Source organism: Oncorhynchus masou, chromosome 24 (assembly GCF_036934945.1).
Source record: "Oncorhynchus masou masou isolate Uvic2021 chromosome 24, UVic_Omas_1.1, whole genome shotgun sequence".
NCBI lineage: Eukaryota > Metazoa > Chordata > Actinopteri > Salmoniformes > Salmonidae > Oncorhynchus > Oncorhynchus masou.
Window position 1 is genome coordinate 12213594 of NC_088235.1, and position 22162 is coordinate 12235755.

A 22162-nucleotide genomic window follows, 5' to 3' on the forward strand; every position below is an offset into this window, starting at 1 on the left:
GGGTCAGTGAAGGGGGGTTTGGGCCCGGTGCTCTCTGCACTTTGGGGGGCTGAAGGAGTCTTTTCACTCCTGGTTTCAAAGCCGCTGTCTGACAGAGGACTCTTATCCTGCTCATGAGATAAGTCCTCTGGTGACTCCAATATGGCGTCAGGTCCATAATATGACTCTGCTAGTTTACATAAGTCTTTCTCAGAGGCAGAGGTACGCATGCCTGGGGGAGGCATCTTGAGTTTTTTTAGTTTCTGTTTGTCCTCCCCTTCCCTTTTTGCCTCCTCATATCTGCTCTTCATCTCGGCCATCTTAGAAAGAGAACTAGCACCTATGTCATTGGCCAGGTAGTCAACAACCTTGGCTAAATTCAACTCTTTACTGGGCATAGACTGGGGCCTAAAGGAGAGGGTGTTAGCGTCAAACGGAGGGTGAAAGAATTCCTTTGCACTTTGCTGGGCTTCCTCTAACTCATCTTTAGAGAACTCCTCCCACTCCTCCTCTACAGGCTTCCCTCTACAGGCTTGACTATCACTCACCACATCCTTGGTCAGTATCTCACTGACTTTAACTAGATCCTCCTTCACTTTCTCTACTATGGTGAAGGGCTCCTCATCCTCCATCTTAGGCTCTTTAGGGGTCTGAGACTGAACATTCCTGGCTGTTCTGGGGACAGTCTGCAAGATGGCCGTCATTCTGATCAGGTCCTCCTTCATATCGGCCACGTCTTTCAGGATGTCCTGATTGGAGGATAGGGAGGAGGGTGGGGTTAGAGTGAGCCCTGGGGGGGTGATGTAAGGAGGGGACTTCACTGCCGTCTTTGACCTGCGAGAGTCTGCAGGCGACATCTTCAGCGACCCAGGCCCTTTTTTCATTTGGGACTCGGTCGCAACATTGAGAAGAGAGTATACAGGTACAGTCATTGTATTGGATGTTGCTGAGGTGGTGGAAGAGGGTTGAGACCTCACAGAGCTGTACACATTGGATGTTGCTGAGGTGGTGGAAGAGGGTTGAGACCTCACAGAGCTGTACACAGAAGTTGAGGTGTTAGATCTCCGTGAGGACACTGATTTGAGTGTTCCGTACCCTGAAGAGTTAAATGTCCTTTCAGCCTCATTTAGAGCTGCACTGACACTGGAAGTGGCGGCGTGAGTGTTGGTCTGTATCCTCTCCTGCAGACTGCTAGACCTATCAGAGAGCAAACAGGAGCAGGGGGAGGAGGACTGAGAAGAAGAGGCGTACTTCATGGGAGAAACTAATCCATTCACCATAGCAGAGGGTTCTGAGGAGTGGGCTGGTGAGGACAGCGAGGGGAGGGGCTTCCCCTTAGATGTAGCTGAAGTAGTGGACAGGCCAGAAATGGTTCTGATGGGGGAGGAGGATGAGGAGGACAGGCCAGGAATGGTTCTGATAGGGGAGGAGGATGAAGACGACAGGACTGATTTGAAGGGTAAGGTGTACATGTTGGCTGTGCACTTGGGAGATTCGGGTTGAGTCATGGTAGATCTATCTGGACCAGACCCTGTATTAGAGGCTGGGGTGGTCCTGGAAGAAAATGGGGTGGATAGTCCTTTAATGAAGACAGGATCTGCTCCAGGTTTAGAGGAAGAGGACACCAGACTGGCAGAGACCTGGACCGGGTACTGGGCCTGCTGTACAACAGTCTTAATAGGGGAGGCCATAGTTCTATAGGATCTGACAGGTAAAGAAGCTATGTCGCCAGAGGACTTGACTGAATGTGGCGGTGAGGCTCCGAGGGTGGATTTGATTGGAGAGGCGGAGGAGAGCAACCAGGCAGACTTTAGTGGCGATGCAGATGGTGTGTTGGACGGTGAGCCGGAGAGGGAGCCCAGTCCACTCCTTGCTTGGACAGTGTGGGGAAGAGGCGCAGTCGACCATGCCTGGTAAGATCTTGTTGAAAAGACAGGTTTGTGAGTGTAACCACCAGGCAGTGTTCTTGCTGTGCTTCGCTCAACTGTTTCTTTAAATAAGCAAAATGAAATCCAACAGAAAATCAACAGAAAATGGTTGAAAAACAGAGAGACCAGAGGGAAAACATGTGTCAGTGACGCTTCTATTATTAAGGGAGGAAGAACAATACTTTGATGAAGAGTTGAAATGGGAATGATGGAGCCGTAAAGGAAATATGATCCACTATGATCCATGGTTACGACAACGTTACACAGCAAGATGGAAAAGAAGCCCAATGAAGCACATACAGCAAAACAATCACTAAGACCAGGACAAACTAAACATAAACATGGCAACAAGACAAATACACAGAATAACATCAAACTGTTCTCTGTACACGTTGGATGTGCTACATTCCTCTGACTAGCAGATCCATCTGTGTCTTTTATCTGTTCGGTCTGATGTTCCACCTTTCCATTCCCCAATGAGGGTGTTCTGACAAAACAGAGGTGAACACTATACAGAAGCCTCCATCTGTCTGTATCACAGCAAGACACATGGCAGAACACAGCTCTAGGTTTCAGCTCCATGATGTCTCTACATGTCGACAAGACTGAGAACCCTTAGTGACAAGCGCCTACGGTGGAAACTGTAGCAGCTGAGAGAAAGTCAATAGTGACCTTCCATGCATTTCCCTACAACAGAAAGGAAAAGCTATACAATCACAAAGCCAATCATTATGGGAGTCAATCAAAGCAGAATCTGTATGGCGCGATTTGAGTTATTTTATTGCCGGTGAAAAAAATAATATCTTAAATGATAAAAAACACATTGTGGGCAAAGCACAGCACAGTAAGTTAAAATACTAATCAAACCAAACCATGCATAGTCAACCATGTGAGAAACGAGCATGTGGACACAATACAAGTTATGTAGGTGAGAATATGCAGATATCACATATAAATATGGACTAGCTATAATCTGTATTACTCACTCAATATGTTACATGTTAATGCAAATCAACTCCAAGCAGATTATTATAGTTATAGAAGTTAGTGAAAATGTCTCACTCACTCGTGGCGGGCTCGGCGAGATAGCTGTAACGCTTACGTAAGGCTAGAGATGTAAAGGTATGGCGTCGTTCTGGCTTTTCAGTCTGCAACAACAACACAACATCCTATCAGTTCTCTGTTAGAAGATGGATTACCTGACATTACCTGACTACACAACTCGAATCTGAAATGTAGGGTTTTATAACTGACAGTAAAGTAAATGGTAGATCAATAGATCTGAAATGTAGGGTTTTATAACTGACAGTAAATGGTAGTAGCTATCTCTGGGTCAACTCGTCAGATCAATAGGATCTGAAATGTAGGGTTTTATAACTGACAGTAAATGGTCAGTTCAATAGCTGAAATGTAGGGTTTTATCTCTGGGTCAACTCGTCAGTTCAATAGGATCTGAAATGTAGGGTTTTATAACTGACAGTAAATGGTTGTAGCTATCTCTGGGTTTTATAACTGACAGTAAATGGTTGTACTATCTCGTCAGATCAATAGGATCTGAAATGTAGGGTTTTATAACTGACAGTAAATGGTACTCGTCAGATCAATAGATCTGAAATGTAGGGTTTTATCTCAGTAAATGGGCAGCTATCTCAACTGTCAGATCAATAGGATCTGAAATGTAGGGTTTTATAATGACAGTAAATGGGGCTATCTTTATAATCAATAGGATCAGGGTTTTAAACTGACAGTAAATGGTAGCTATCTCTGGGTCAACTGTCAGATCAATAGGATCTGAAATGTAGGGTTTTATAACTGACAGTAAATGGTTGCAGCTATCTCTGGGTCAACTCGTCAGATCAATAGGATCTGAAATGTAGGGTTTTATAACTGACAGTAAATGGTTGTAGCTATCTCTGGGTCAACTCGTCAGATCAATAGGATCTGAAATGTAGGGTTTTATAACTGACAGTAAATGGTAGTAGCTATCTCTGGGTCAACTCGTCAGATCAATAGGATCTGAAATGTAGGGTTTTATAACTGACAGTAAATGGTTGCAGCTATCTCTGGGTTTACTGACTGTCTCTTCTAAGAACTGTGATAACTAAACTGGCCCATGTTACTACAACATTGTTACATTAAAACACCATACATCCTTAACGGTAGCCTATTAACAACGTATGGAAAGAAAATCAACCATGGATTGATTTCCTTTGGCTTATTGGTAGAAAAGTGTTCTTATTCAAATCTAAGCAGTAAATCACCAACAGCTCTGCAAGGTTAACTTAAGAGTGTTTTCCTAAAGGGACAGATCAGGGGACATGGGTGGATGGGTAGAGGTAGAGCCAAGGGTTTACATTGTGACACATCATGCAGTATGTAGATGCTAACAGTTCAGAAGCCTCACAAAAGCAGAGCTAGATGAGCCAATGGCAGCAGCAGAGGACACAGAGCAGTGCCTTATTGGACAGCTAGGTCACCAGAGAAGCACAGCCATGGAGGGACAGGGGTAAAGGTCACCAGGGTACTGTATATTACCTCTTCATCTGGGTCTGACTCCATTTCCTTGGGTTCCCAAGATGCATTGCAGAAACAGGCAGAATAAGGAGGGGAATGGACAGGATGTGAAAAGGAGTGATTGACAGAAACAGTTAGAGAAGCCACCGCAAAGCCAGCAAAGAAAAACACAAGAAAACAACAGCATTGAAAATCCAACACTTACAGCCGATTAGAAGCCACAGAAACCACGGCAACAACCACAAAGTCAGCCAGTTGAAAAGAACAAGGCACCAAAGCATGAAGTCCCAAATCAGATGGGAGATTTGGTTGGCTAGGAAACAGCCAAAGATAACCACTATGAAGCTCAAAACAGATAAAAGACACACTCAGGCAGCACTTCACCTCTAACATACTGCTCTATCCCCCTGAATGAGGATGGGATGATATGGAACACAGACATTACAACAGCTGAGTGCTTACCTTCTTCAGCGCAGGTAGGGTGATGTTCAGGTTACACACGGCCGTCTGGGGGAGACCCTTAGCGGTCTTAGTGGTCTCCTTCAGGAATGTCAGACGGCCACATGGCTCCTGGCTGTTGTCTCTGACCTAGAGAGGAACCAAAGCATTTAGGGGATACTCACTGCATCAACGACTGCACACACGGCTCTTAATGCTATAGATCAACCCTACTACTGACTGTGGTGTCAGGAAACCTCTATCCTAAGAGTTCCTGAGGGTGAGATTAGTTCATGAAGGGAGAGCACTCATTACAACCAGTGATCCCGTTCAGGAGGAACGGACAGGGTCAGAATGGACCTGTTGGGTGGGGGGGGGTAGTAAAGCCCTGTTGCTGCAGCAGAGTTCAGGAAGCCAGTGACAGATCAATGAGAGGCAGGATGGAACAAGGTTATGGCCTCCGGGCCTTGTTCTAAAGCTGTTTGTTCCAATCAGTACTGGTTCCGTTGCAGCCTCCTACCCAGGCCATGAGTCAGTGGAGAACATCAAGCAGCCTCCTACCCAGGCCATGAGTCAGTGGAGAACATCAAGCAGCCTCCTACCCAGGCCATGAGTCAGTGGAGAACATCAAGCAGCCTCCTACCCAGGCCATGAGTCAGTGGAGGACATCAAGCAGCCTCCTACCCAGGCCATGAGTCAGTGGAGAACATCAAGCAGCCTCCTACCCAGGCCATGAGTCAGTGGAGAACATCAAGCAGCCTCCTACCCAGGCCATGAGTCAGTGGAGAACATCAAGCAGCCTCCTACCCAGGCCATGAGTCAGTGGAGAACATCAAGCAGCCTCCTACCCAGGCCATGAGTCAGTGGAGAACATCAAGCAGCCTCCTACCCAGGCCATGAGTCAGTGGAGAACATCAAGCAGCCTCCTACCCAGGCCATGAGTCAGTGGAGAACATCAAGCAGCCTCCTACCCAGGCCATGAGTCAGTGGAGAACATCAAGCAGCCTCCTACCCAGGCCATGACTCAGTGGAGAACATCAAGCAGCCTCCTACCCAGGCCATGAGTCAGTGGAGGACATCAAGACAGTAGTATAGTTGTGTACCTTCACACAGAAAGGAAGCCGGTTCTCTTTGAATGCGTAGAAGTTGAGCACCAGTAGTTGTCCAGCCTTGGTCAGAGGAGCTAAGTTACCATAGCAGTCCACATAGATGGGCCTCCCCTCCAGAACCTAGGAGACAACAGCATAATGACATCCTGATCACACAGCTTGGTCTAACCATACAGTGTTCAAGTCATTCTAGAATCATGTATGGTGTAGGAATACATTCCCCAGCATTGTGATGGATGAGAGCAGGAGATGTACATAGGAAGTGAAAGCAGCAGGTGAAACCCACCTCGATGTCTTTGCTCCTGGCCACCTCCTCAAAGTTCTCCTGCTGTTCCAGGGTTTTGTCCACCTTGTCGTCTGTCATACAGAAGCAGCGCAAGCGGGACTCCATAGGGTCGTTCATCTTGGCGAACACCACAAACTTGGCCATGTAAGGAACACAGATGAGCTCTCTGTACAGCTGGGTGGCAAGGCCTACAGTCTCTGGGATCTGGTGGCAGTCAGCAAGCCAGAACCTGGAACACACACAGGACAGAGGAGAAGGACAGGTCATCTGTAGTATAGTAACAGAGAATACCTCATGTCATCTGTAGTATAATAACAGAGAATACCTCATGTCATCTGTAGTATAATAACACTGAGAATACCTCATGCACCCTCCAAGCTCGTCATCAAGCTCGAGACCCTGGGTCTCGACCCCGCCCTGTGCAACTGGGTAACACTGGAATACTTCCTGACGGGCCAGAGAATACCTCATGTCCCCAGGTGGTGAGGGTCAGGTAACAACATCTCCTCCCCGCTGATCCTCATGTCACACTGGGGCCCCACGAACCCTGGGTGCGTTCTGAGCCCTCTCCTGTACTCCCTGTTCACCCACGACTACCTCATGTGGCCACGCACGCACGCCTCCAACTCAATCATCAAGTTTGCGAACGACACAACAGTGGTAGGCTTGATTACCAACAACGACGAGACGGCCTACAGGGAGGAGGTGAGGGCCCATGGAGTGTGGTGTCAGGAAAATAACCTCACACTCAACATCAACAAAACTAAGGAGATGATTGTGGACTTCAGGAAACAGCAGAGGGAACACCCCCTATCCACATCGAGGAACAGTAGTGGAGAGGGTAGCAAGTTTTAAGTTCCTCGGCATACACATCACAGACAAACTGAATTGGTCCACTCACACAGACAGCATCGTGAAGAAGGCGCAGCAGCGCCTCTTCAACCTCAGAAGGCTGAAGAAATTTGGCTTGTCACCAAAAGCACTCACAAACTTCTACAGATGCACAATCGAGAGCATCCTGGCGGGCTGTATCACCGCCTGGTACGGCAACTGCTCCGCCCTCAACCATAAGGCTCTCCAGAGGGTAGTGAGGTCTGCACAACGCATCACCGGGGGCAAACTACCTGCCCTCCAGGACACCTACACCACCCGATGTTACAGGAAGGCCATAAAGATCATCAAGGACATCAACCTCCCGAGCCACTGCCTGTTCACCCCGCTATCATCCAGAAGGCGAGGTCAGTACAGGTGCATCAAAGCTGGGACCGAGAGACTGAAAAACAGCTTCTATCTCAAGGCCATCAGACTGTTAAACAGCCACCAGTATACTAACATTGAGTGGCTGCTGCCAACACACTGACACTGACTCAACTCCAGCCTCTTTAATAATGGAAATTGATGGGAAATGATGTAAATATGAGAATCACTCAGCCACTTTAAACAATGCTACCTTATATAATGTTATTTACCCTACATTATTCATCTCATATGCATACGTATATACTGTACTCTATATCATCGACTGCATCCTTATGTAATACATGTATCACTAGCCACTTTAACTATGCCACTTTGTTTACATACTCATCTCATATGTATATACTGTACTCGAATACCATCTACTGTATCTTGCCTATGCTGCTCTGTACCATCACTCATTCATATATCCTTATGTACATATTCTTTATTCCCTTACACTGTGTATAATAAACAGTAGAATTTAGTCATTGTTAGTTAGATTACTTGTTGGTTATTACTGCATTGTCGGAACTAGAAGCACAAGCATTACGCTACACTCGCATTAACATCTGCTAACCATGTGTATGTGACAAATAATCTGTAGTATAATAACTGAATTTGATTTGATTTGATGTCATCTGTAGTATACCTCATGTCATCTGTAGTATAATAACAGAGATGTCATCTAGTATAATAACATGTCATCATGTCAGTATAATAACACTGAGAATACCTCATGTCATCTGTAGTATAATAACACTGAGAATACCTCATGTCATCTGTAGTATAATAACAGAGAATACCTCATGTCATCTGTAGTATAATAACACTCATGAGAATACCTCATGTCATCTGTAGTATATAACACTGAGAATACCTCATGTCATCTGTAGTATATAACACTGAGAATAACATGTCATCTGTAGTATAATAACAGAGAATACCTCATGTCATCTGTAGTATAATAACAGAGAATACCTCATGTCATCTGTAGTATAATAACACTGAGAATACCTCATGTCATCTGTAGTATAATAACACTGAGAATACCTCATGTCATCTGTAGTATAATAACAGAGAATACCTCATGTCATCTGTAGTATAATAACACTGAGAATACCTCATGTCATCTGTAGTATAATAACACTGAGAATACCTCATGTCATCTGTAGTATAATAACACTGAGAATACCTCATGTCATCTGTAGTATAATAACAGAGAATACCTCATGTCATCTGTAGTATAATAACAGAGAATACCTCATGTCATCTGTAGTATAATAATCATGTCATCTGTAGTATAATGAGAATACCTCATGTCATCTGTAGTATAATAACAGAGAATACCTCATGTCATCTGTAGTATAATAACAGAGAATACCTCATGTCATCTGTAGTATAATAACACTGAGAATACCTCATGTCATCTGTAGTATAATAACACTGAGAATACCTCATGTCATCTGTAGTATAATAACACTGAGAATACCTCATGTCATCTGTAGTATAATAACAGAGAATACCTCATGTCATCTGTATAGTATGAGAATAATGTCATCTGTAGAGAATACCTCATGTCATCTGTAGTATAATAACACTGAGAATACCTCATGTCATCTGTAGTATAATAACACTGAGAATACCTCATGTCATCTGTAGTATAATAACACTGAGAATACCTCATGTCATCTGTAGTATAATAACACTGAGAATACCTCATGTCATCTGTAGTATAATAACATGTCATCTGTAGTATAATAACAGTAGAATACCTCATGTCATCTGTAGTATAATAATAACACTGAGAATAATGTCAGAGAATACCTCATGTCATCTGTAGTATAATAACACTGAGAATACCTCATGTCATCTGTAGTATAATAACATCTAGAGAATACCTCATGTCATCTGTAGTATAATAACACTGAGAATACCTCATGTCATCTGTAGTATAATAACACTGAGAATACCTCATGTCATCTGTAGTATAATAACAGAGAATACCTCATGTCATCTGTAGTATAATAACAGAGAATACCTCATGTCATCTGTAGTATAATAACAGAGAATACCTCATGTCATCTGTAGTATAATAACACTGAGAATACCTCATGTCATCTGTAGTATAATAACACTGAGAATACCTCATGTCATCTGTAGTATAATAACAGAGAATACCTCATGTCATCTGTAGTATAATAACACTGAGAATACCTCATGTCATCTGTAGTATAATAACAGAGAATACCTCATGTCATCTGTAGTATAATAACAGAGAATACCTCATGTCATCTGTAGTATAATAACACTGAGAATACCTCATGTCATCTGTAGTATAATATGTCATCACTGAGAATACCTCATGTCATCTGTAGTATAATAACACTGAGAAATACATCTCATGTCATCTGTAGTATAATAACACTGAGAATACCTCATGTCATCTGTAGTATAATAACAGAGAATACCTCATGTCATCTGTAGTATAATAACAGAGAATACCTCATGTCATCTGTAGTATAATAACACTGAGAATACCTCATGTCATCTGTAGTATAGTATGTCATCTGTAGTATAATAACACTGAGAATACCTCATGTCATCTGTAGTATAATAACACTGAGAATACCTCATGTCATCTGTAGTATAATAACACTGAGAATACCTCATGTCATCTGTAGTATAATAACACTGAGAATACCTCATGTCATCTGTAGTATAATAACACTGAAAATACCTACAGAGACATTGGTAGTGAAGGAGGCACAGTCTTACCTGGCAGAGACATTGGTAGTGAAGTAGACACAGTCTTACCTGGCAAAGACATATCATGTCATCTGTAGAAGGAGTCAGTCTTACCTGGCAGAGACATTGGTATTAAGTGAAGGAGTAACAAGAATACCTCATGTCAGTAACACTGAGAATTACACAGTCTTACCTGGCAGAGACATTGGTAGTGAAGGAGACACAGTCTTACCTGGCAGAGACATTGGTAGTGAAGTAGACACAGTCTTACCTGGCAGAGACATTGGTAGTGAAGGAGTCTTACCTGGTATAATAACAGTCAGTTACCTGGCAGAGACATTGGTAGTGAAGGAGTCAGTCTTACCTGGCAGAGACATTGGTAGTGAAGGAGACACAGTCTTACCTGGCAGAGACATTGGTAGTGAAGTAGACACAGTCTTACCTGGCAGAGACATTGGTGGTGAAGGAGTCAGTCTTACCTGGCAGAGACATTGGTAGTGAAGGAGTCAGTCTTACCTGGCAGAGACATTGGTAGTGAAGGAGACACAGTCTTTCCTGGCAGATACATTGGTGGTGAAGGATACACAGTCTTACCTGGCAGATACGTTGGTGGTGAAGGAGACACAGTCTTACCTGGCAGAGACATTGGTGGTGAAGGAGTCAGTCTTACCTGGCAGAGACATTGGTAGTGAAGGAGTCAGTCTTACCTGGCAGATACATTGGTAGTGAAGGAGTCAGTCTTAACTGGCAGATACATTGGTAGTGAAGGAGACACAGTCTTACCTGGCAGATACATTGGTAGTGAAGGAGTCAGTCTTACCTGGCAGATACATTGGTAGTGAAGGAGACACAGTCTTACCTGGCAGATACATTGGTAGTGAAGTCTTAGCAGAGACAGTCTTACCTGGCAGAGACATTGGTAGTGAAGGAGTACCTGGCAGAGACAGTCTTACCTGGCAGAGACATTGGTAGTGAAGGAGACACAGTCTTACCTGGCAGAGACATTGGTAGTGAAGGAGTCAGTCTTACCTGGCAGAGACATTGGTGGTGAAGGAGTCAGTCTTACCTGGCAGAGACATTGGTAGTGAAGGAGACACAGTCTTACCTGGCAGAGACATTGGTAGTGAAGGAGTCAGTCTTACCTGGCAGAGACATTGGTAGTGAAGGAGACACAGTCTTACCTGGCAGAGACATTGGTAGTGAAGGAGACACAGTCTTACCTGGCAGAGACATTGGTAGTGAAGGAGTCAGTCTTACCTGGCAGAGACATTGGTAGTCTTACCTGACAAGGAGTCAGTCTTACCTGGCAGAGACATTGGTGGCAGAGTGAAGAGTCAGTCTTACCTGGCAGAGACATTGGTAGTGAAGGAGTCAGTCTTACCTGGCAGAGACATTGGTAGTGAAGGAGTCAGTCTTACCTGGCAGAGACATTGGTAGTGAAGGAGTCAGTCTTACCTGGCAGAGACATTGGTAGTGAAGGAGTCAGTCTTACCTGGCAGAGACATTGGTAGTGAAGGAGTCAGTCTTACCTGGCAGAGACATTGGTAGTGAAGGAGACACAGTCTTACCTGGCAGAGACATTGGTAGTGAAGGAGTCAGTCTTACCTGGCAGAGACATTGGTAGTGAAGGAGACACAGTCTTACCTGGCAGAGACATTGGTAGTGAAGTAGACACAGTCTTACCTGGCAGAGACATTGGTGGTGAAGGAGTCAGTCTTACCTGGCAGAGACATTGGTAGTGAAGGAGTCAGTCTTACCTGGCAGAGACATTGGTAGTGAAGGAGACACAGTCTTACCTGGCAGAGACATTGGTAGTGAAGGAGACACAGTCTTACCTGGCAGAGACATTGGTAGTGAAGGAGTCAGTCTTACCTGGCAGAGACATTGGTAGTGAAGGAGTCAGTCTTACCTGGCAGAGACATTGGTAGTGAAGGAGTCAGTCTTACCTGGCAGAGACATTGGTAGTGAAGGAGACACAGTCTTACCTGGCAGAGACATTGGTAGTGAAGGAGACACAGTCTTACCTGGCAGAGACATTGGTAGTGAAGGAGTCAGTCTTACCTGGCAGAGACATTGGTAGTGAAGGAGTCTTACCTGGCACACAGTCTTACCTGGCAGAGACATTGGTAGTGAAGGAGACACAGTCTTACCTGGCAGAGACATTGGTAGTGAAGGAGACACAGTCTTACCTGGCAGAGACATTGGTAGTGAAGGAGTCAGTCTTACCTGGCAGAGACATTGGTAGTGAAGGAGTCAGTCTTACCTGGCAGAGACATTGGTAGTGAAGGAGTCAGTCTTACCTGGCAGAGACATTGGTAGTGAAGGAGACACAGTCTTACCTGGCAGAGACATTGGTAGTGAAGGAGTCAGTCTTACCTGGCAGAGACATTGGTGGTGAAGGAGTCAGTCTTACCTGGACATTGGTAGTGAAGGAGACACAGTCTTACCTGGCAGAGACATTGGTAGTGAAGGAGTCAGTCTTACCTGGCAGAGACATTGGTAGTGAAGGAGACACAGTCTTACCTGGCAGAGACATTGGTAGTGAAGGAGACACAGTCTTACCTGGCAGAGACATTGGTAGTGAAGGAGACACAGTCTTACCTGGCAGAGACATTGGTGGTGAAGGAGTCACAGTCTTACCTGGCAGAGACATTGGTAGTGAAGGAGACACAGTCGTTGACGAAGGTTAGGGGTGTGGTCCCAGTGATGTCCTCCCATTGGGCAGGAGAGGTTCCGCCGGTGATGCTGCATAGCAACCTTAGGCAGGGGGTGGAGTCTCCCTTGTAGCCATTGTTAACCCCCTCCCCTGACAAGGGCGGGACCGGGATCGTCATGGTGATGGGTTTGTGGAACTTCCTGCGTCGAGGTTCCACCGTCACTATGGGGCTGAATGTTGCCCGGTTACCAAGGATCTTCTTCACCATGTCATCAGGAGCCGGCTGGGCCTAGAACCAATCAGAATCGAAGTTCATAATAAGCCAATCAGAAACGCTGTTCCACAGTTAAAACACTTATTCAACAAGTGATTAATTCTGCTCATAACAACTACAGTAAACAGGTACAGTGTGATGGTTAATACCCTGTTCTCAGAACAGTTCAGGTATGATGGTTACCCTGTTCTCAGAACAGTTCAGGTACAGTGTGATGGTTTACCTGTTCTCAGAACAGTTCAGGTACAGTGTGATGGTTAACCTGTTCTCAGAACAGTTCAGGTACAGTGTGATGTAATCCTTCTCACCATGGTTTAATGATTTAGATGCACCTGTTCCCCAGAACAGTTCAGGTTTCTACAGTGTGATGGTTAACCTGTTCTCAGAACAGTTCAGGTACAGTGTGATGGTTAACCTGTTCTCAGAACAGTTCAGGTACAGTGTGATGGTTTACCTGTTCCCAGAACAGTTCAGGTACAGTGTGATGGTTTACCTGTTCTCAGAACAGTTCAGGTACAGTGTGATGGTTTACCTGTTCCCAGAACAGTTCAGGTACAGTGTGATGGTTACCTGTTCTCAGAACAGTTCAGGTACAGTGTGATGGTTTACCTGTTCTCAGAACAGTTCAGGTACAGTGTGATGGTTAACCTGTTCCCAGAACAGTTCAGGTACAGTGTGATGGTTTACCTGTTCTCAGAACAGTTCAGGTACAGTGTGATGGTTTACCTGTTCTCAGAACAGTTCAGGTACAGTGTGATGGTTACCCTGTTCTCAGAACAGTTCAGGTACAGTGTGATGGTTTACCTGTTCTCAGAACAGTTCAGGTACAGTGTGATGGTTTACCTGTTCTCAGAACAGTTCAGGTACAGTGTGATGGTTTACCTGTTCTCAGAACAGTTCAGGTACAGTGTGATGGTTAACCTGTTCTCAGAACAGTTCAGGTACAGTGTGATGGTTTACCTGTTCCCAGAACAGTTCAGGTACAGTGTGATGGTTTACCTGTTCTCAGAACAGTTCAGGTACAGTGTGATGGTTTACCTGTTCTCAGAACAGTTCAGGTACAGTGTGATGGTTAACCTGTTCTCAAAACAGTTCAGCACTGTGACCAGACTAACCTGCAGTCCCACGCGTATCTTCTTGGTGAGCGCCCCCTCTGGGAAGGAGGCCTGGACCAATGGAAGTGTCAGGCTGGAGAGGACTCCTCCCTCAGGACCCATCTGGCTGCTCTCAGAACTGTCAGTGTGATGGTTTACCTGAGACACCACCGCAAGTTCAGGTACAGTGTGATGGAAAACAGTTCAGGTGATGATGACATATGATGGTTTACCTGTTCTCCAGGTCCAGTGTGATGGTTTACTGTTCCAGCTCTGTGGATGGTTTACCTGAGACAACAGAATGATTATCAGGTACAGTGTGATGGTTTACCTGTTCCAGCTCTGTGGATGGTTTACCTGAACAGTTCAGGTACAGTGTGATTATTCCCAGAACACAGGTACAGTGTGATGGAACCTGTTCCAGAACAGTTCAGGTACAGTGTGATGGATAACCTGTTCTCAGAACAAGTTCAGCATGATTAACCTGCATTCCCACGAACAGTATCTTCACTGGGAAGGCCTGACCAGCTCTGTGGAGGACTCCTCCTCAGACATCTGGAATGATTATTACGAGACACCACAAAGTACTGTGGGAAACAGTGATGATGCGACATATACTGTCCAGCTCACTGTCCAGCTCTGTGGAGGTAGAGACAACAGAATGATTATTACAGAGTCCACAACAGAATGATTATTACACTGAACTGTCCAGCTCTGTGGAGGTAGAGACAACAGAATGATTATTACACTGAACTGTCCAGTGGAGGTAGAGACAACAGAATGATTATTACACTGAACTGTCCAGCTCTGTGGAGGAAGAGACAACAGAATGATTATTACACTGAACTGTCCAGCTCTGTGGAGGAAGAGACAACAGAATGATTATTACACTGAACTGTCCAGCTCTGTGGAGGAAGAGACAACAGAATGATTATTACACTGAACTGTCCAGCTCTGTGGAGGTAGAGACAACAGAATGATTATTACACTGAACTGTCCAGCTCTGTGGAGGTAGAGACAACAGAATGATTATTACACTGAACTGTCCAGCTCTGTGGAGGTAGAGACAACAGAATGATTATTACACTGAACTGTCCAGCTCTGTGGAGGTAGAGACAACAGAATGATTATTACACTGAACTGTCCAGCTCTGTGGAGGTAGAGACAACAGAATGATTATTACACTGAACTGTCCAGCTCTGTGGAGGTAGAGACAACAGAATGATTATTACACTGAACTGTCCAGCTCTGTGGAGGTAGAGACAACAGAATGATTATTACACTGAACTGTCCAGCTCTGTGGAGGTAGAGACAACAGAATGATTATTACACTGAACTGTCCAGCTCTGTGGAGGTAGATAAACGTCAATGATAGTCCTATAATATAGTCCACACCTTCATCCATGCCGTTGAGCAGCTCATTGAGGTCATCTGTCTTGCAGTCGTACTGATGTTCCTTCCAGGTCTCTCCATTCTCACTCCTCAGCATGATCAGCTCCCTCTCCTTCCCCCTCATAGAACCAAAATGGGGGATCTCCACGATCACAGGGCTGTAGGGGGAACCACAGGGCTTTCTCAGTGGTTACACACAAACTACAACACTACAGCCCCAATATGGCCGCCCCTCCTGAGCCGACTGGGATGACAGAGGAGAGGTGAAGATGCTGTTGGTATGATGTCACATGACTTCTATACTCATATCTTAAGTTGTTGTTGGAGAGGTATTGAAGATGAGGATGGGAGGTGCACATGCAGAGCAAATAGACCTGAAAGACTTTCATGGTAGCGTCTGTAACGGAATGGGAACATATGTCAATGAGCTGGATTTATTAGAACAGACACGATGCATGGAGCAGTCAGACAAGTCTGAAGCTGACGAGAAGCTGCACTAGGTGAAGGCAGACAGTCCCAGTATGAGATCTCAGAATGACACAGACCTGGAAAAGAACCTGCGATGTAGCCATGATGTAACCATATCCTATGAAATGCCACAGAGTTACACACAACATATAACTCAAGAGGAAGAATTGATATGTAGCCTCATTTTTTATTTTATCAAGCAAATTGAAAACTTGTATGACACAAATGTCAAGATGTAAGTCCCTCCTTGCAATCTACTCCCGTTCTGGACATTAAAGTGACAGGAGATACTACCTAGTGAGGGGAGTAGAAACTTATCAGAGACTGAGGACATAGAGACCCAGCCTTCTCCATCATTCAGATCAAACTCATATTGTTAAGGGAGGTTTCAGGCTCGTAACCAAACTTGGGAAAGGATCAGCAGTCATGATAGCAGGATACTGGTGCAGCAGTGAGTATCATGCCCAACAAGCAGGAAGAGCTGAAACAGCCAGGAGGGGAAAAGCCCAAGCGATGTCTCTGTGGTAATCACATGGTCGTGATGGAGATGGTGCTATATTACCTAGCATGGACAGCCTGATGTCTCTCTGTGGTAATCACATGGTCGTGATGGTGATAATATTACCTAGCATGGACAGCCTGATGTCTCTCTGTGGTAATCACATGGTCGTGATGGAGATGGTGATAATATTACCTAGCATGAACAGCCTGATGTCTCTCTGTGGTAATCACATGGTCGTGATGGAGATGGTGCTATATTACCTAGCATGGACAGCCTGATGTCTCTCTGTGGTAATCACATGGTTGTGATGGAGATGGTGCTATATTACCTAGCATGGACAGCCTGATGTCTCTCTGTGGTAATCACATGGTCGTGATGGAGATGGTGCTATATTACCTAGCATGGACAGCCTGATGTCTCTCTGTGGTAATCACATGGTGGTAATCACATGGTCGTGATGGAGATGGTGCTATATTACCTAGCATGGACAGCCTGATGTCTCTCTGTGGTAATCACATGGTCGTGATGGAGATGGTGCTATATTACCTAGCATGAACAGCCTGATGTCTCTCTGTGGTAATCACATGGTCGTGATGGAGATGGTGCTATATTACCTAGCATGGACAGCCTGATGTCTCTCTGTGGTAATCACATGGTCGTGATGGAGATGGTGATAATATTACCTAGCATGGACAGCCTGATGTCTCTCTGTGGTAATCACATGGTCGTGATGGAGATGGTGATAATATTACCTAGCATGAACAGCCTGATGTAATCACATGGTCATGATGGAGATGGTGCTAGCATGGACAGCCTGATGTCTCTCTGTGGTAATCACATGGTCGTGATGGAGATGGTGCTATATTACCTAGCATGGGCAGCCTGATGTCTCTCTGTGGTAATCACATGGTCGTGATGGTGATAATATTACCTAGCATGAACAGCCTGATGTAATCACATGGTCATGATGGAGATGGTGCTATATTACCTAGCATGGACAGCCTGATGTCTCTCTGTGGTAATCACATGGAGATGGTGTCATGGAGATGGTGATGGTCGTGATGGAGATATTACCATGGACAGCATGTGGACAGCCTGATGTCTCTCTGTGGTAATCACATGGTTGTGATGGAGATGGTGCTATATTACCTAGCATGGACAGCCTGATGTCTCTCTGTGGTAATCACATGGTCGTGATGGAGATGGTGCTATATTACCTAGCATGGACAGCCTGATGTCTCTCTGTGGTAATCACATGGTCGTGATGGAGATGGTGCTAATATTACCTAGCATGGACAGGCTGATGTCTCTATATGGCAGTGGTTCCCAAACTGTGGGGTGTCCCCCCCCCCCCAATAATTTTTTTAATAAACTTAAATAAACTTTAAACTGGACAGTTTATTTATTTTTAATAAACTTACTTAAACTTAAATAAACTTTAAACTTACTCTTGAAAGTTGTAACAGTATAATTTTCTAAACTGGGTAGTGCATCATCAGTTCCTCTTGTCATGTTTGTAATTTTTTCACTTAAGTTTTTTAGCCAATAGATATTGTTGTCATCTTTTAGTCACTAAAATATCACATGAATACAACACTTTTAACATACAAACTTCTCTACACCAACAAGAACAGTGCTTGAGCCCATATAAATAGACGTGGCACACGCGCGTGCAGGCCGGGTTGGGGGTGGGGCACGGGATGTTCCCCAATGCTGGAAAGGGGGGCCCAGAGTGAAAAAGTTTGGGAACCCCTGCTCTATGGGATGGTCCTAATATTATCTATCATGGATAGCCTGATGTCTCTCTAAGGGATGCTCCTCCTACCCAATAAACTTAGTTCCTGGTGGCCCCAGCTGCAGGACTCGGCTAACCAACATCTCTCCATCGTCTAGACATGGGAGCTTTCTAGGAAGGTGCAGTTTACTGAGTCACATCCAAGCAGCAATAAGAGACACAGAAGATGATATGAGCAACAAACTGGCATTCCTACAAAACAGCACATGAACAAATGGCCATCTGACCACACTTGAAGTGGTCTGTGATGCTACCTCTAAGGCAACATTAGCATCACTGTGTTGAGGCTAGTTCTGTGATGCTACCTCTAAGACACCATTAGCATCACTGTGTGGAGGCTAGTTCTGTAATGCTACCTCTAAGACACCATTAGCATCACTGTGTGGAGGCTAGTTCTGTGATGCTACCTCTAAGACACCATTAGCATCACTGTGTTGAGGCTAGTTCTGTGATGCTACCTCTAAGACACCATTAGCATCACTGTGTGGAGGCTAGTTCTGTGATGCTACCTCTAAGACACCATTAGCATCACTATGTGGAGGCTAGTTCTGTGATGCTACCTCTAAGACACCATTAGCATCACTGTGTGGAGGATAGTTCTGTGATGCTACCTCTATCATGGACACTGGATGCTACCTCCTAAGACACCATTAGCATCACTGTGTGGAGGCTAGTGACTCTAAGACACCATTAGCATCACTATGTGGAGGATAGTTCTGTGATGATTAGCTCACCTAGTTCTAAGACACCATTAGCATCACTATGTGGAGGCTAGTTCTGTGATGCTACCTCTAAGACACCATTAGCATCACCTCAAACACCATTAGCATCACTATGTGGAGGCTAGTTCTGTGATGCTACCTCTAAGACACCATTAGCATCACTGTGTGGAGGATAGTTCTGTGATGCTACCTCTAATACACCATTAGCATCACTGTGTGGAGGATAGTTCTGTGATGCTACCTCTAAGACACCATTAGCATCACTGTATGGAGGATAGTTCTGTGATGCTACCTCTACGACACCATTAGCATCACTATGTGGAGGCTAGTTCTGAGATGCTACTTCTAAGACACCATTAGCATCACTGTGTGGAGGCTGCGTTCTTTTGTTTAGTCTTTAAGCAGTATTTCCTATGAAGTGTCCAACTATGGAGACTATAAGCAGTCTCTTTCAATGAAGTGTCCAACTATGGAGACAATAAGCAGTCTCTTTCAATGAAGTGTCCAACTATGGAGACAATAAGCAGTCTCTTTCAATGAAGTGTCCAACTATGGAGACAATAAGCAGTCTCTTTCAATGAAGTGTCCAACTATGGAGACAATAAGCAGTCTCTTTCAATGAAGTCTCCAGCTATGGAGACAATAAGCAGTCTCTTTCAATGAAGTGTCCAACTATGGAGACAATAAGCAGTCTCTTTCAATGAAGTGTCCAACTATGGAGACAATAAGCAGTCTCTTTCAATGAAGTGTCCAACTATGGAGACTATAAGCAGTCTCTTTCAATGAAGTGTCCAACTATGGAGACAATAAGCAGTCTCTTTCAATGAAGTCTCCAACTATGGAGACTATAAGCACTCTTTCAATGACTATCCAACACATGGTAGAAGTGTTCAACTACGTAGACTAGTGCTATCTGCAGGATGCTATGTGAAGAAGCAGCAGACTGACCTACAATAGTTTAGTAGTGCTGGTGTCTACTGGGGTCTGTGTTGGCATGGGAACAAAGGTGGGCAAGCTCCTCTATCTAAACACTGAAACACCACACTATAACAAATCAACACCAAACACTACAAGAACAGATGGCTTCCATGGAGATGAGGAAAGAAGCATCAAAACTAACAAACAGGTAAATAAACAATGTGAAGGCCTACCCCAGGAACTGAGCTCCAGCAGGCCCCACCTCCACCAGCCTGCTGGCCAATCCCTCTCCATCCACCATCGGTGGGGGCGTGGCCAGCTTGTGCCTCTTCGCCAGGCGGCAGGTGATGCGTGTCGGAGCCGTGCACTTCCTGGGCGGGATGATGATGCGCATTCCGTTATGACGACTCCCCCGCATGGAGCCGCCGCGTGCGTCCACCATGAAACTGACCAGGAACCTACGGGAGGGAGGGAGGGAGGGGGAGGGAGGGAGGGAGGGAGGGAGAAAGGAGGGAGGGAGGTTGTTTGGTTATGGCTGATAGTACATCTTTATTCACTCCGCTAGTTAGTCCATTTACTACAACAACATGGTTGTTAGGTTATGGCTGATAGTGTTGAGGATGCCTGCGGCAACTCAGCCAATACAAATTATATCAATATGAAATTAATGGGACTGATGTCAGTTTAAGAACGCGTACAAATCTAGACACAAGAATGTGAGAATGTCATCTATTGTGGGTTACTTGTAATAATTTCATTCCTATCTTCCGATGTGTCTCTTTACTAAGTGTTGAGGTAGTTTCAGGTGAGGTAGATTACAGATAAAACAAGCACAGAGAGAAACCGTGGCAACAGTAACCGCGGTAACAGAAACTATGGTAACAGAACCCGTGATAACAACATAGAGTAACCGTGGTAACAACATAGAGTAACCAATCATCACCTGGAGTCATACTGAGGTAGAGGAGAGGAAAAGCTGCAGGAGGAGAGGAAAAGGAGCAGGAAAAACCAGTCATCATTATGAGTCATACTAGGGGGTTAAATAAAGACAGAAATAAACTAGTACTATAAATAAACTAGTACTATAAACTAGTACTATGAATAAACTAGTACTATGAATAAACTAGCACTATAAATAAACTAGTACTATAAATAACGTAGTGATATAAATAAACTAGTACTATAAACTAGTCCTAGTAATAATCTAGTACTACAAATTAAGTAGTACAATACACTAGTATTATAAATAAACTAGTACTATAAATTAAGTAGTACTATAAATAAACAAGTACTATCAATGAAGTAGTACTATAAATAAACTAGTACTATAAATAAACTAGTACTATGAATAAACTAGCACTATAAATAAACTAGTACTATAAAGGAAGTAGTTCTAAATAAATAAAGACAATAAATGAAGTAGTACTATAAACAAACTAGTACTATAAATAAAGTAATGATATAAATAAACTAGTACTATAAATAAAATAGTACTATAAAATAAGTAGTACTATAAATAAACTAGTACTATAAATAAAGTACTGATATAAATTAACTAGTACTAGAAATAAACTAGTACTAGAAATAAAGTAGTACTATAAATAAAGTAGTGATATAAATAAACTAGTACTATAAACTAGTCCTATTAATAATCTAGTACTACAAATTAAGTAGTACAATAAACTAGTACAATACATGAACTAGTACTATAAATAAACTAGTACAATAAATAAACTAGTACTATAAATGAAGTAGTACTATACATAAACTAGCACTATAAACTAGTACTATAATAATGTAGGACTATAAATTAATTCGTACTACATATGAACTATTTAATAAATGAAGTAGTACATATACATAAACTAGTACCATAAATGAAGTAGTCCTATAAATTAACTAGTCCTATAAATGAAGTAGTCCTATAAATTAACGAGTACTATAAATGAAGTAATACTAAACATGAACTAGTACTATAAATAAAGTTGGACTATGCATGTACTATAAACAAACCAGTACTACAAATGAAGTAGTACTATAAATTAAGTAGTACTATGAAAAAACAAGTGCTATTCTATTATTTATTTACGCTTTGTTTAACTT

The 22162-nt window shown here is 43.8% G+C and overlaps 1 protein-coding gene across 1 annotated transcript in view; it reads right to left on the reverse strand.

Annotated features, from left to right (window-relative positions):
- Positions 1-22162, reverse strand: part of LOC135513396 (ankyrin-3-like) — a 194982-nt gene that overhangs the window by 40978 nt on the left and 131842 nt on the right. The window contains 12 exon segments of the mRNA XM_064936320.1: positions 2-1969; positions 2974-3055; positions 4443-4469; positions 4884-5009; positions 5963-6088; positions 6255-6483; positions 12879-13183; positions 14284-14421; positions 14844-14860; positions 14863-14901; positions 15658-15812; positions 20293-20517. Of these exon segments, the coding sequence (XP_064792392.1) occupies positions 2-1969; positions 2974-3055; positions 4443-4469; positions 4884-5009; positions 5963-6088; positions 6255-6483; positions 12879-13183; positions 14284-14421; positions 14844-14860; positions 14863-14901; positions 15658-15812; positions 20293-20517 (3437 nt within the window).